At 38.7% G+C, this 15,892-nt stretch overlaps 1 protein-coding gene across 4 annotated transcripts in view; it reads left to right on the plus strand.

Annotated features, from left to right (window-relative positions):
* Nucleotides 1–15,892, plus strand: part of csmd3b (CUB and Sushi multiple domains 3b) — a 341,165-nt gene that overhangs the window by 99,969 nt on the left and 225,304 nt on the right. For all 4 annotated transcript variants that reach the window (XM_084380344.1, XM_084380345.1, XM_084380346.1 and 1 more), the window contains exon 3: nt 12,935–13,047. In XM_084380344.1, the coding sequence (XP_084236470.1) occupies nt 12,935–13,047 (113 nt within the window). The remainder of the gene's footprint in view (nt 1–12,934; nt 13,048–15,892) is intronic.

The following is a 15,892-nucleotide window of genomic DNA, read 5'->3' on the forward strand; positions in this document are numbered from 1 at the left end:
CTTTCTTTGCTCTCTGATTGAATATCTGCTATTGGCAAGTCCTGTATTTTACATACACACACCTAGATTAGAGTTATACACTGATTTACACTAACCATGACCCTAAAACTTCTATTTGACCATGATGTTGACTTTTTTGAAATTTTTGATCAATTGAAAAGACCGTTTTGAACATGATTCTTGGAGATGGGCTTGTAAACCATACTGCCAGCGTGGTATGGCTGTATGGTTTTTACGTGCTTTTATCTTTCTTTGTAATTTTTCAAATCCTGGTCCTGACATCAAGTAGATGTAGTTGATGCAAGTGCCACAGCTCCAGTATCAGCTTGTGAAAACCCTAACTGCTCTTTAAACTTTGACTTCTTGACTTTCATCACTGCTTGAAGGCAAAATTTTGTTTCACACTGTAAAATGTTAGCTAATTCTTAAACAACTACATTCTTAATTGCTGTAACTGCTTTCTCATATTTTCTGAAAATATAATTGACTTAGTTTCAATGTGTTGCCTTTTGATTATCACATCCTTCATTTGGTACGTTTTGCTTTATCCAAAGACTTCACACAGGGAACACAAGGGTGGGGGGAATATGCCTGTGGTGTTGTTGTCTTTGTTCTTAATGTGGATTTATGTTTGACATAAAAGTTATTTCACATGAACAGAAAAAAATGGGCCAAAAGCTTTCAGGCAACAAGCAAAATTAACATTCAACCATTCACTCAGTAAGTGCTTGTCCATCTGAATGTTTGCCAACATTTGTGTGCTACGTGTGTGTAGGTTTGTTACTGTGGGCACAAATCAATTGAATTGAATTGAATTTGGTTGGACACTGTTGCATTTTTTCATTGTGTTAGCTAATGGGGATCCTATGAATGAATAAATTCAAATATGTATGTTGTATTTTTTCATGTATTTATTTATTTGCCTGTACCACATCAAATAGGTAGTTATACCTGCAGGCAAGGTTATACACTTCAGTACAGACATACACACACAAAGGAATACAAGTTTGTTTATTGCAGTAAAACGTGAAACATGTATAACATACTAGTGGAACCAATATATCATATAAAAAACAAAAACAAAAAACAAACTAGATATTATTCCTAGCTAATGAGAGCCTCACTGAAAAGAAGCCATTTTACAGGAGTGGCCTAGCAAGTTAAAGCTCACTTTCAGTTCAGCCTAGCATGACTTAATTAATCGCATTGCCCATTTGCACATTAATACATTATTGTCAGAGGGATACAACCAGACTTTTACATCAAGTTTATGAGAAAGTGTTAACAACATAAATACAAATGCAGATTACTAAAGGGCCACACCCCTAAGATAGCTTAGACGATCTGACCTAGGAGAACTGAAAAGTGCTATCTACTAGACATTATATTACAATATTTAACTAATAAAATGTTTCGACAGAAAAAAGTCTGGTGACTAACACAATTGGGGAAATCCAGTTCTGTTAGAGACAAACTACAAACAGTCTATAAATCCTGCTTGTGCTCCCATCTTGTGGCCGCTGCAGACTCTGTTCACACCATTTCCAGCAGCACAGCTGACCGCATGTGACAACACCCAACTGTGATGATGGATTGTGGAATGACATTGGTCTAAATACTGGTGGCACGCTGTGTGTTTCAAGTTAAAAACCCTGCATGCAGGAAGCTGCATTTTTGATTGTTGGGATTGCTTCAGACCCCAGGAAGACGACATTGTGTTAGCTAATGGGGATCCTAATAAACAAATAAATTAAAATTAATTGTCATCATTTCGAAAAAAAACAAAACACACAAACTCATTTACATCTATGAATTCTGTATTTCATACACGTAATTAAAGGGTAATGAGATTAATTTCTCTCAAAAAGAGTGTGATCACAGATTTTAACCTCTCCATCCATCCATACTGGTCAGTGCAGCAGTGCTCTGTCTCCTAGTTGTTCTTTCACATCTAGTGTTGATTTGCAAACACTGTAAAACTATTTTTGCAATTTTATGTCTAACAACTAAATATTATACACAATGTTAATGACATAAGCATTACATTTCCATGTATTTTAAACTTGTAATTAGAGTTGGCAGCAGATTAAATATTGCCAGAACACTAGACTACTCTGTTAGGCATTATATTACAATTTGTTAGCAATTAAAATATAAATATCAGGTACCTAGAGTAGACAAGCTTAATAATGCCTTAATTATTAAGCAGAAGTTTTCGCTTTTAATTTCTATATTGCTAGAGAGAATGTGCCTCTACTCTGATGCTGGTCTGAACATATGTGTTTGTGTGTGTGTGTGTGTGTGTGTGTGTGTATCCTTGTCCATCATATTTCTTCTCCTACATTCTCCTGTCTCTCACCTTCCCATCTCATCCTCTCTTTCGTTCTTGTCTCCCTCAATCCATATATCTCTCAATTGACTGTCCCTTTAAGGCGCTGTCATCCCTGACACCTCCCCTTTTAAATGCCAGCAGACACATGCAATCTATCTCTACCTATCTACGAAATACAGGTGTGTGCGTGCAAGTGCACACACAACATTTCCGTGCGTCCCGCATTAATATGCGTGTCCCTTCCAGTATTTTCATTCATATGTTTGTTTGCCCCTTTATATGTATGCGTGTCAGGTTTCATAGTAAGTGATAGGGTAGCCAGCAGCCTAAACAAGCTTTAGCTCAGGGGGGCAGCACTCACTATCTATCTAACTGCCTGAGAGGGAGAAAGACAGAGAGAGACAGGAGGGAAGGTAGGAGGAGGTGCACAACATTTATCATTTAATAGAAGAAGCAACAACTCCTTTTTCAACAATGGAATGATACTGTTTACTATAACTATGGAGGAAAACGAGGTACTGCTTTAAAAATCTTGGTCTGTGACCACCACAGCCCGTCCAGGTACTGGCTGTTGTTCCTGCCAGCATCTCATTGTGTCTGTTGACATGACAGTTACTCATCCTTCTCATCCTTTTTTTAAAAGATCTGAGCAAGGTGCTGAGCAAATATGTCAAACTTAAGTTATTGGTCTATTTCGCAGTCTGTAAGAGTTCCTGTACATGAGTGAAATATTCTTCTGCCCTATTTCCTGTACACGCCTGTGAAAATTAGTGACAGGGAGGCAATAATAAAGGGGAGAGTGTTAATACGCTCTAGTGTTGACATAAAGTAGTAAATGGTATCAGACTTTTTTTTTTTTAATCATAAACTTATACAGACCCAGTCAAAAATGTCTTAATTCCTGCAAGATCGGCATGTAAATAACACTAGGGGAGCCAGTATTTTACAACGCAATAATGGATTGGGCTTTTAATGTGCATCAGTTCATGTCACTCTGAGGCGCTGCATGTTTGTCTTGGAACCTCTGGGGCTGACAGGGAGGTTAATCCACTATTCAACCCCAGTCAGAGTGTCTCTCCTCAGGGGTGCACAGAGAGCAGCGATGGCCCCTGTCACCTCCAAAGCTCTGGGACAAGAACACCCCCCTCCACCATGATGCACCACAAAAGGGCTTATCGTCCCTGGGCATCACAGCAATGCTGAGGGGGATTGGAAGGAATGGATGTTTGCACTGTTGGGTGCCAATAAGAGTGACATGCACACACACGCATCCACACACACACACACACATGCACACACGGTCAAGCACACCCATATGAGTAGGTAGGCACCCAGTGCTGACATATGGCACGATAAAAGGAGGGACTGCACATCACGCTGTTGCAGTTTCACAAATACACACACAGGAACACATGCACGTTGTTAAGAAAGCATACAGAATGACAGACAAAGCCATGCTGGCAGCACTGAATGCTATCTGTTGGGAGGAAATTGGTTTCCTCCCATCCCGACCCTCAAACCCATGTGCAATCAAGCATACATGTATGACTACTGACAAGTTTTACTCTGCCTTTTTTTGAATATATGCGTCTGTGTTTTCACAGAGGTCATTGAATTTTTGTTCTCGATTCATTGTCAGGTTAAATATTTTGTTTTCCTTTGCTGTAACAGATAATTTATGGTTGAAAGTGTTTTGAAATGTGATGGCCTAACCGTGAAAAAGTATTCAATTACATAAAATGATCGACCCCCTTGAGACTGTAGAAAGCTAACATCTCGCTCTCTTTCTCTCTCTCTCTCTCTCTCTCTCTCTCTCTCTGTGATGTATGGAGTCAGTCAATGATTGGGGTGGGGTGTAAGGATGACCTGGCCAGGGGGCTTATTGTCCGCGTGTTTATGTGTATCGGTAACTTCTGAATTTACGTGTGTGTGACTAATGTAATGGATAGCATGCCACCAGGGTCAAGGACCCCCTTACTCACATATGAACACACACATACGCGAACACACACTGAAATACACACATAGAGTTCAGGGTGGGCAGCGAATGACTGATTTACAAGACACACCAGTGACTATTGACCACATGTACTGAAACCTGAAAAATTACTGAGTCTATGTGTGTGTGTTGTGTGTGTGTGTGTGTGTGTGTGTTGTGTGTGTGTGTGTGTGTGTGTGTGTGTGTGTGTGTGTGTGTGTGTGTGTGTGTGTGTGTGTGTGTGTGTGTGTGTGTGTCACACAGGCTAGTGTTGTTAATCAATCACTCACTACAGACCCTGAACTTTGGGCACAAGTAGAGGAAATAAATCAGCTGACAACTGAAGTGGAAGAAAGGGAAGGAGGAGGAGAGATGACAGTTTTAAAATAAAGACAACAATGCTCTTTTCATGTCACTTTGAATATTTCCCCAATGTTAAGCTACGTTTGACATATTTTGCTAAGGGTTAAACAAAGTAATGGAGTAGATTAATTTAGACTTGAGCAGATGTTCCGTCTTTGCAGTAATTATGTGAAAACATAGGCAAACACACTTCTAAAAACAAGAGAAAGACACTAATTAAGAATTAATTAAGGTGGGTGTAAGTAAAAGAGACAGAGTTTGTCTGATGATCATATAAATATTGAGTAGAAACTGCATGATGAAACAGCACTGAAATAAGAGAAACTGATCCCCAAGAAACAAGTAAATATACCATTCAAAATACTACATAACAATAATGGAGTGTGTTATAGTGTTTGTTTAAACACAGTCTGTGTGGCTGTTTAATGGAATATATCTGGCAGGTTTCATTTTGGAGTAAATTTAAAAGAATATATGGATTTGGAGAGAATGTCATTTGAAATTAATCACAGTTTCACTTCTTGATTGCATTTGAGAAATTGAGTGCCTGTAGTTCCCCATGAAGGTATCATCATTCCACTTAGGTTTTATGTTTGTATGACTGTAACTTTGTATGACTGTAATTAAAAAATAAAGCACGGTATCATCTGCATATGAATATATTCCAAATGTTCACAGGTCAAAAGAAAAAAGGTTATGAGATTATTAGTAAAGTTAGCTATGATTAATGCACTATACAGTCATTTCTGTTTGTTTTGGTAACCAGCAAGAAACATTTCATTTTAAATAAATATCCAACATACTGTATAGGACCTTCTTGTTTTCACCCCCCAATAATTTGCAATACAAATTAAATAAGCTTGATATTTACATCATCTAATGAATGAGACTACAGGGTCATTTATTTTTGGTTAAACTGCTAATTATTTTCCCAAATTAATAGTTCATAGAAGTTTAAACATTTTGAAAAAGGCTCATCACAATTTCCCAGAGACAAAAGTAACATCTTCAAATTGCTTTCTTTGTCCAACCAACAGCAAAACCCAAAAGACTGTCATTAACTTTGAGAAATGGCAAAGTAAAGCATCAAATCCTTAAATTTAAGAAGCTGGAACCAGCAAATGTTTGACAATTTTACTTAAAATTTGATTAATCTATTATCAAAATAGTCTGATTATTTTCCTTTGATTGACTGATCGATTAATTGACTTTTACTTGCAGCTCTAAAGTTTTGTGCAGATATTATTTCTGCAGGCATTAAACAAGTGAAATGATGTAATGACTGACTCATTATTACAGGTCACAGTTATTAATAGACTGACCTTGAAATACATAGCAGAAAATGCTCAAACAATGTATTTAGTCTGAGTGGGAAGACAGGCAGAGAAGAGTATGAAGAGAAGCAGTGGGTGGAAGGGGCTTTGTTGGTGTGCATGTAGGGAGCTACCTTCCTCACAGGGAAGAGGGCTGGATGGAAAGAAACTAAATGGCCAGGAAATTGACACAGTTACTATCCTCCCAGTGGAAAGAGTCAGGAAGGAAGACAGGAAGGGAGCAAGGGGAAGAGAGGAAATGATAGATAAAGTAACATGGGAAGAGACTGGAGGGAGACGAGGTTCACAGCATTCTGGTTCGTGGGGTCAGGCTTTGGGTCAGTATCAACTCAATAAAACGCAAACAAACTAAAACATTCTCACACAGCCACAGATGTACACACTTTGTCGAGCTCCCAGACAAACACGCCCCTAGTTCTCTCCCGATACCGCTGCTTTGGTGGTTAGGGACCGGTAGCTACACATACTGACACAAGCTGAGGGAAAATAAACAGCTTTTAACTTACAGACTTTAACACTGAGCTCCTATCCCCATTAATTATGATGAGAGAAAAAAAATTAAATTGGCGCCCACTGTGTTCCATTTAAGTAACTTGGCCTTAAGGTGGGTTACACCTACTGGGATTAAGTCACTAAATAATACATTTTAAAGTAAATCCGTATTACATAAATGTGTTGTAGGGTACTTATTATAATATATTAGTTTATACCAGCAATATTACCCAGAGGAGCTGATTTAAACATTAACATGTCAATCTCACTCTGTTGTAGAAAGCCCTGTATTCAACTGTTGTGTTAAGTGTGTGCTCAATCGCAGTAATCTGTGATTCTCCTATATATTTTACTTGTTACTTTGCTCAGTTCCTTATAGTAAATAAAAGCTGAGTCTAGACGTGATGCATAAAGCTATTTGTGTTCAAGGTAATGTGCTGGGTTAGACATTAGAATAGTTGTATCATTGCACCTTACAGTATCCTCAAATCAACATGATTGTGTGTGCATATGTGTATTCCATCTTTAATATTAATTACTAATAGCTACATTATAAATGTAATTTAAAAGGAGTTTGATTATTTACACAATATTGATCTTCTAGTGGATGCTTTGTTAGCCAGAGTACAGTGCTTGGATCAGACAGAGGTTTAGAAAGATTAGTTTCAGCAGTTAAGAACAAGCTTACCCTACCCCCAAATAAGCCAAAACTGTTATTTGGTAGGTTAGTTTGGTTCTGTTACCATTTTTGTTGGCCTCTCTTCAATGCATGAAGGTATTTTTGCTTAAACACAATGTACAGTTAATGTAAATCAGTGTTGATTATACCACAAAAGTAGTTGCTATCGGTAAAGTGAAATGAAATGTAATTTACATAAACACAACTGTTCATAAAATATAGGGTCCGGACAGGGGCTCACACAACTTCCATGAATATCCTCCACAAACATATGTAAATGCATGTCTGTAGGTCTGTAGCAGGGGACTCATTGTTGTGATGAGACGTCAGACATAATTTGATCTCAGAAATTATTTTTGAATCGCACCTAACCTTAACTGTGTTTTACTTGTCAAATTCTGTCCATCCTTCTTTCTTTTCTCTGATTTTTACAGTTTATCTCCTCAATCCTGTTTTTCCTTCTTTCATGGAAGTAATAATAATGAAAAATCTCTTTTCCCTGTTGGCAATAAAGAGACCATCAGATACAAGGGGAAAAGAGAGGAGAAACAGAGAGAGGGGGTCTGACAATCGCATTAGCCAGACTGCATGGTTGCTTTTTTTTGGAGAAAATAAAGAGAATGGTGTGTCTTTATCTGTGTTTGTGTGTAGGTGTGTGTATGTGTGGGATTGTGTGTGTTGCCCCTTATGTTTGTGTGTGTGTGTGTGTGAGAGAGAAAGCACTCTGCTGATATTAGCTAGTTCTTCATTCACTTGCTAATGTGATTTCACTCTATACATCACACAGACATACATACACATCCAAAAGCACGCACGCACGCACGCACGCACGCACACTCATAAGAACAAACTTTGAATGTCGGACACCTTCTGCTCCATCTCACTTTCATTTTCTGTAAAAGAATTTTGGTTTTACCTCATAAATCTCAAAACGCATAAATCCGGAGATAAATTGTTACACAGGAAATAGAGTATAGTGTGTGTGTGTGTGTGTGTGTGTGTGTGTGTGTGTGTGTGTGTGTGTGTGTCTGCAGGAGTGAAGCATTACAAATAAGATATTGGAGAGGAAGTGGAAAAGGAAGGGAATGGTTCATGGCTTATTTACATAACACGTTATTTGCTTTTTTTAATGCTGGCTGTGTTTTTATCAAAAAGCTCCTTACAATTCCATGGATGTACACACTGTTTCAAAAGGATCTTTTTAGTTTCTTTCCGTCTTTTTGGCAAATGCCTTTTGAAACAACACATCTTGTTGAATTGAAATGTGACAAAGATATATCCAGCTGCACACACATGCAGCCAAGAACATCTATGAGAAAAAAAAACGATGCAGATATGTGGGGATGTGGCCAACTTTTACAATTTTATAACCCAAAGGCAAGAGTGCACCCACAGTACTAAATAATATAAAAAAAAGGGTTGAAGCGAGATGAATAATGTTAAGAGGAGGAGTGCATTATTGGTAGGTGGCAGTGGGGTAGGCTTCAGTCCTTGCCAAGCTCTGTGGCAATGGCACCAGAAGGGACACAGGAAATACATTTGAATTAGTCATATTCCCTCTGTCATATTAAAGCAACAGAGATTGTTTTTGGCCAAAAATAATACATTGAAACATTCTAAAATGACTTCATGCAGATTGCAATAAATATGCAGTACTCCTCGGCAGGAAATCTGAATTTTTCTTTACATATTGTCACACTGCACCCCAGACTTTGATCTTAACGCTAACTGAAAACGACAGACGACTGTCCCGCACATGCACAAATGGGTGGAGATGTTCATGTTCATGTTCTGAGTTTTAAAAGCAACAACTGCTCTCGTTTAAAATCTGCAGAAAATCTGTGGCGCGTATTCCGTGTGGGCCTAGTGATCTGGCTGGGTAACAGAGAAGGGTATATGTGGTTAAGTTTGTAAAAAAGCATATTAAATCACATCTGGATTTCATCTGCTTTGAAATGGGGCCTAATTAATACATGAATTTCACCTACGTGTAACACTTGAACTTGTTTTTTTAGGGGGCAGTCTGTGCAGCCATATTATACTGCAGTTTCTATGCATTTATGCTTCAACCACTTAAATTTTACTACCTCTTTCCTTACAAATGAGTTGCATTTTTCTCTGCTTTCAGGATTGCAAGATTGCAGGCGTTACATGTACTGCTACACGTCTGATTATGTGCTAGATTGCTAACAGTAGCACAGCTGAGAAGTTGGCATATGAACATAATTTCCTATTGAGGTTAAGCATAGTGATACACTGCATGTCCTTTGTTACACGCACATCGTTATGACATGCTTACTGCATGTGAGGAAACATTGTTAAGACCGATAAAAGATGGTATGGGGAAATGAGGTCAAGAAGGGCAATGAAATAATAAAAAGGAAATCAATTTTTTACAGGACAACGAGAGGGAGGAAGATATATTAAAAGAGTGGAGATGAGAGGAGAGAATGTCCAAGACTAGGAAAGCTGCAGAACCAGAAAAATACAGATAAGATATAGATTAGGAGCAGAGAGGGAGATTAAAAAGATGGTTGGGGGCTTTTATGAAAGTGGCCAGCATTTGTGCTTTGAGTGGTATTGGACTAGATGAGAGAAGGAAGAAATAGAAAGGCAGCTGAGAATTCAGAATCACAATGGGAGGAAGGGCCAACTGAAAGAGACTGAGGAAACCTTAACGAGTGAAAGCAAATTGACATGGGAAATGGAGGCCTACAAGTTTTGATGAGCAAAAATGTGAATGGACAGACTGATTAGATCAAAGTGCATGTACAGCAGGGTAACCAATTCAAGTTAACAACTGAAGAAAAACAGGAGGAGGGATGGGAGATGGCATGAAATGAGAGGAGAAATGAAGAAATAGAAAGACGAGACGAAAGGTCAAGAGACGGCAGACAGTGTATACAATGAAAAGGAGGAAGTGAGAGGGTGAAAGAAGTAAAGAGGGGAATGGAGAGATGAAAAGATGGGGGGAGACATGATAAAGTGGGTCCATAATGGAGGATAAACGCAAGGTAGATGGGTAAGGAAGAGGATGAAAGAACGGTTGAGAGTAGACAGAGGGCTGAGAGATGGCAGGTTACTCAATAAAACTGGGGTTTTTAGAAAGCATCAAAGATTAAAAGAAAGAAAGATGAGTGCAGGGATGTGAATGATTGTGTGAATAGAGAAAATATTGGAGAAACACTTTATCATAGTGCATGTTAAAATCTCACTTCCAAGGTTTCCTTGTTTGAGGTCGCAGAAAGACAATTTCTGTTCTAACAATCACATTAGGCAGAGATTACTTTTAACAATTTAAAGGTACAAATGTCCTCTGTCAAGTATTTTTTGACATTCCTCAATTGTCGTCTTTGTATTGAGAAGGAAGCGGTAGAGAGCACAATGATTGGAGAAGAAGAAACCACTTATACGTACACACAGTTCTGAGAAATGAGTAAAGCAACAGCTGATGAACAGCTGATGTTGTAGTCCATTGCAAATTGGAAGCCAATAGATCCTGTGTCAGTATTCCCAACTTCCAATCTGCGTCCCAGTGCAACTGCGCAGGAAAACAGGGATACCCAAAGCCAACTTCATTTACAGAGAACGTCGACTACCACAGCGACATTAGCGAAGAGAAACGTAGTGCCGCATATTCACAAAGACTTCTTTACAAAGCTGTGACAGAGTGTTTCACAACACAAACGCTACATAAAGCAGAAATTGATGAAAAGCTAATTCTGCACCACCATTTCCGTAATGTCAAGTGTGTTAATTAGATTGATCTTGACCGAGTGTCTGACTTCGATTCAAAAATGTTGGCCGTTCCATTGCACTCTTCCGTAATGGAGGTCTTTTTTTATCAGCGTTCAGAGTGGAATTTCAGAATATTAAATTAGTTCCTGGAAAATAAACTGCGAGATACAAGAGATTCATGTTGACCCATGTATCACAAATTGCACTCTGAGGAGGTCAGAAAAAGATATAGACTGCCTCGGAGTGGATGTAGGTTCATCAAAGCATAAAGATCAAAGATGGAGAGTAGAAATAGGGGACAGAGGTGAAGGAAAGGATGTGAGCCAAAAGAATGATGATGGGGAGGTGAAATCAAAAAGGTAGCTGTGTGAACCCCGAATAAGGGAAAAAGAGAGATGGGAGAGAGAAGAGCAGAGAGGAAGCCAGAAAGTGGGGAAGTGGTGGGTGGGTGAAGTAAAGAGAGAAGAAAAAGAAGTTGACTGTAATGCTAGAGGAAAGTATTGTATGAGCAGATTGTGGGAAGAGGAAGAGAAGGGGGAGGAGAGATGAAAGAGGAAGGAGGGAAATGGAAGGAAGGAGGAAGGCAAAATAAAAGGAAGAATGGTAGCTGCAGGACAAGAAAAAATGTGTCGCAGTAGCAGCTTGGCTCTATTCCATACCTGAAAAAACGCTGGCCTTCCATTCCTCCTTCCCTCTTCTTCCTCATTTAATTCAAGGAATCAAAAAGCTGAAGGCACACCTGGGCTCTTGTGTGCGAGCTTATTTTTGGAGGACACAATCAAACATGTGGAGTACAGATTAAAGGCAGCCTTGCCTTGCCTCCCTACTTGACTCCTGTTTTATTGTTCACCTATCTGTACACAAACCCATTTCGGTATTACTGTTTAGCCGACCAAGGCTCACTTTTTTGTTGGTACACTTTGATCTTGTGGCCTGATTTATTTAAAAGCCCCTGTTGGGTAGTGGGTTTCTAGTGCAGGCCTCCTCGATATTTTCAAATAATGGAGAGTTGTTTTGTGTTCTGTCCCAGAGGCTCTATGCCAGGCAGTGGTAATGGTAAGAGCAAACATCAGAGATAGAAATGTAATCAAGGAGGGTATATATAGTAAGAAAAATAACTGGAAGTCATTATGTTGGTCTCAAGTGGCATACAGCAGCCGCAGCTCGATGCATTTCATGAAAAGACAGGCATGTTTGCACTTCTTGTTCTAAACTTTATCAGACTGAAGATATATCAAACACTGGCTATTGTTGTGAAGGAGTAACGCCTGCAGTCATTTAGGGTGGCTCAAAAGGAGTACTATATTGGCATCATGTTTTTGTTTTTTTTCAAAATGACTTCATTTATGATAAATAATAAATAATAAAGTAATTTAAATGAAGTACACTAAGTGTATCTGTCGATCATAATGTTTGCATTAGCCTCAGGCTCACGGCCCAGTGGGCCACTACAGCTTTAGGGTCTGAGCAAGCTAGCGGCTGGGTGCCTGGAGTCAAAGTAACACAACATCACCAAGTCAATGTTGCCGTTTGACTGTGTCTTTGTAACATATTGCAAAATGGTTAAAGTCAGGGCATGTCAATCAAGTTAATTATCATACAGCGGCAACACACACACACACACACACACACACACACACACAACATTGCTCAGCTGGTGGAAGTACAGTAGACGCTGTGTTACTTAACTAAAGTTGGCAAGAGAAAGTAAAATGCTTAGATTATTAACCCACATAGAATTTAATTTATTAAAAAATAGGATGCACATTTTATTTTTTTGAGTTTTATAGTCCAAATATCCTTTGCACTCTCAGCACAGTATGCACTTCTTTTTGTGTTTAATTGATGAGTGTGTCTGTTTAACACATCAATATGCTAATCTCTTTGTTGCTATAGGTTAACAAGCTGTAAGGCCTTTTGTGCAGTCAACAAAAGAGGCAGTATTGTTTTTCCTGAATGTTTGCTGTCGCTGGTAATTTGTTGATAATGTCAACACATTCTTCTCTGTGTTTCTACAGGCTAACAGGCTTCCAGGTTCCTCCCCCTGTCACCAGCACAGGAAATGTCTTCTCTTTGAGGTTGACCAGCGACTTTGCTGTCTCTGCACATGGCTTCAAACTCAACTATGAAGGTCAGAAGGCGTCTGCATGCATTTGCGCTAGTATGTGAAATTGTATAGGCCGTGCCTTAATCTTGACCTCTATCGTGCAGAAAAAATAAAAAATAAAAAATGACTGTGGCTATGAGCCATGTAAGAGAACCAGCAAAAAATGTAGAAGTAATTGAGTAGGTGCACTGTGTGTTGTTTTCCTTAAGCAACCTCTGTTTATATCTACTTCACACAATAAACTTAGAGAAAGCAAATCACCACACACAGAACCTTTTAAACATAATGTTATATCTTTACTTTTCTTCAAGTCCCCCTAATTAGCACTTCTGAGCAGTATATAATCATTTAATAAATGGTTTACAACTCACTAAAATGTAGTTTTGAGTGGGTATAAGGTCATTTTTAAGTGTTTTCATTGCATCGTTATTCATTATCTGTGTATAAAATTAATATGTACACACAGTACTGTGTTGTAAACAATGTATCAAATGTTTTTATACTGCTTACAAATGCTAAATAAGTGGACTTATCTGTAAACTGTTGGTGTAGGTGAGGACTTAAAGTGCATGATATCTGTTCAGTTGAAGCCATTCAGATTCTCAAAGTTTTCAAAGAAAACTGGCATCTTCTGAACTCAATTCACATTTTCTGACGCCTTTCCACTTAGCACCGGAAAGGACTCCCTTATTGGTGACAAGTTCACTCCTTTTCAACACTAGAGGCTGTCAAACCAACCCAATCCAGAGAGAGGAGCACATGGGCAGAGCATGACACAAAATAAAAGAATACTGGATGCTATACATTGTAGATGTGCAGGAAACATAGACCGTTTGTTGTAATTTCTTATGTCACAGAACACCAATCCAATACCAGATACCAGACAAGTTTTGTCTCTCTGACACATAGTACACATTTTAAACAGTGGATCATTGCGACCTGGTAGCTCAGGTCACAATGACAGGGTTTGAGTCTGAGCTGTGGCACTTTGCTGCATGTCATCCCCCCTCTCTCTCATCCCGTTTCCTGTCACATCTCTGAACTGTTCTGCCAACAGAGCCATAAAAGGCCCAAAAAATACTTAAAAACAAACAGTGGATCATTCATGTAATTTTTGCGTGACATAGAAATAATAGTGTTTGATATAAATTAACCTTGTAATGCTTGTTTTTTACCATTGAGTTGCAATATTTTGGCTTCCAAAGGGAATATGGCCCATTGAAGGAGAGTCTAAAGCATTTCACCCTCTCCCTTTAGGGCCTGCATTAGCACCATCGTACCATTTTCACAGATGAAAGAAAAGATATGAATGGTTGAAGTGATGGTTAAAATTAGAACTCACAATGTATCAGCACCATGTCCCGTGTTGCACTTAAGATTTCAGATTAGATTTAGATTAGAAAAACTTTGATGTCCTCAACGAAGCAGTTAGTTCCGGAGCATAAAATAGAAGAGCATAAAACTGTCGACTGGAGGCACGCATGATACTGAGCAAAGCAACAAAACAAATAAATACACCGTTGTGTTGTTCCTTGCTATTCACTGAGCAGATCTTTGAGGCGTCAACAACTGCTTCAAATACATATTTGACCCCATATGTCATTTAAAAAGGGGCAGTGCAAGATAGCAGAAAGCACACCTAAGATTCTAGTTTTCACAAAATGTACGGTCATTTTGTACACTGTAATAACAATAGCATAATTATGGTAATGCATTTATCATGACACATCTGAACTCACTATTGTTATTAAAGTTGCAGGGGTACACAGATGGCGTACGAGATGAAGTCGTGGTCATGTAGTATTTATTTAGTATTCCTGTTGTACTGCTGGGATATTAATACTTTATGTGGATTATGGCTTATTACAGAATGTACTGTAACCAAGGTAGCACTAATGATGGACTTTTCAAGAAACTGATTTTAAAATTTTAATAAAAGGCAGACAAACACTCGAAGCAGTATTTTAAATTAGAGTCAGCCATTAAGGCCAATTTTCGCAGCAGGGGGGATGTTCTCTCTAAAGAAATGGTGTCTCGTATTCAGGCTTTTGTGCTTGAACTAAACACTACAAGTGCCTACAGCAGGTTGTCTCAATGATTAGTTCCTCAGATGGTAGTGTTGGATGATTATTCCATGTAAAAGACTAGTTAGCACTGGCAAATAGTACAATAAAAATTGAGGCACAGCAACCGCTAGTATTTAAAATGCTGTTTTTTCTAATAACATTCAGTACCTCAGGATTTCTGCACTAGTTGAACAGTGACCAAGTCAGTGTTTTGTTGCTATTCTATGTGTTCTTTGAGGATAAGAACAAGAGGATGTTTTGAAGGGTGGTATATGCTGTCAGGAGCTGCTAAAAATGATTTATTGCAAGAGGTGGTACTGTTACAGAGGCCTTTTTCATAAAAAGCCATTTTGGCATGTCACAGTAGGAAATATTAAAATGAATGATGGCTGAATTCCATTTAGTTGTTTTAGTCCTGGTATTGTTCATGCTGGTCCACTGTCACACTGTCACGGCTTATTGGGAACCTTGAATAGACCTTTGTTAATGTGATTAGTAACACCTGTGCTTTAACTGCTATGACAAGGCACAATGTCAGCTGTCAACAAAGGCCTGTTGGAAAAAACTTTGCTGGATCTCGATGTAAATTGAATGTACACATCTAAACTTCTGTTCACTTTCTAATGATAGCTCGTTTACATTCACATGTACTCACCCAAACACACACATTGCTTGTCACAGCTGGTTGCCGTTAAAATCGATACAGTGCCTAACTTTCTCTCTGTGTGTCCCTGTACATCCCTCTGTGGGCCTTTGTACTTGTCTGTATGTAAGTTGGAAGGTTGGTGGGTGTGTGTGTGTTT

This window comes from Pagrus pagrus (assembly GCF_965226575.1).
Source record: "Pagrus pagrus genome assembly, chromosome: 17".
NCBI lineage: Eukaryota > Metazoa > Chordata > Actinopteri > Spariformes > Sparidae > Pagrus > Pagrus pagrus.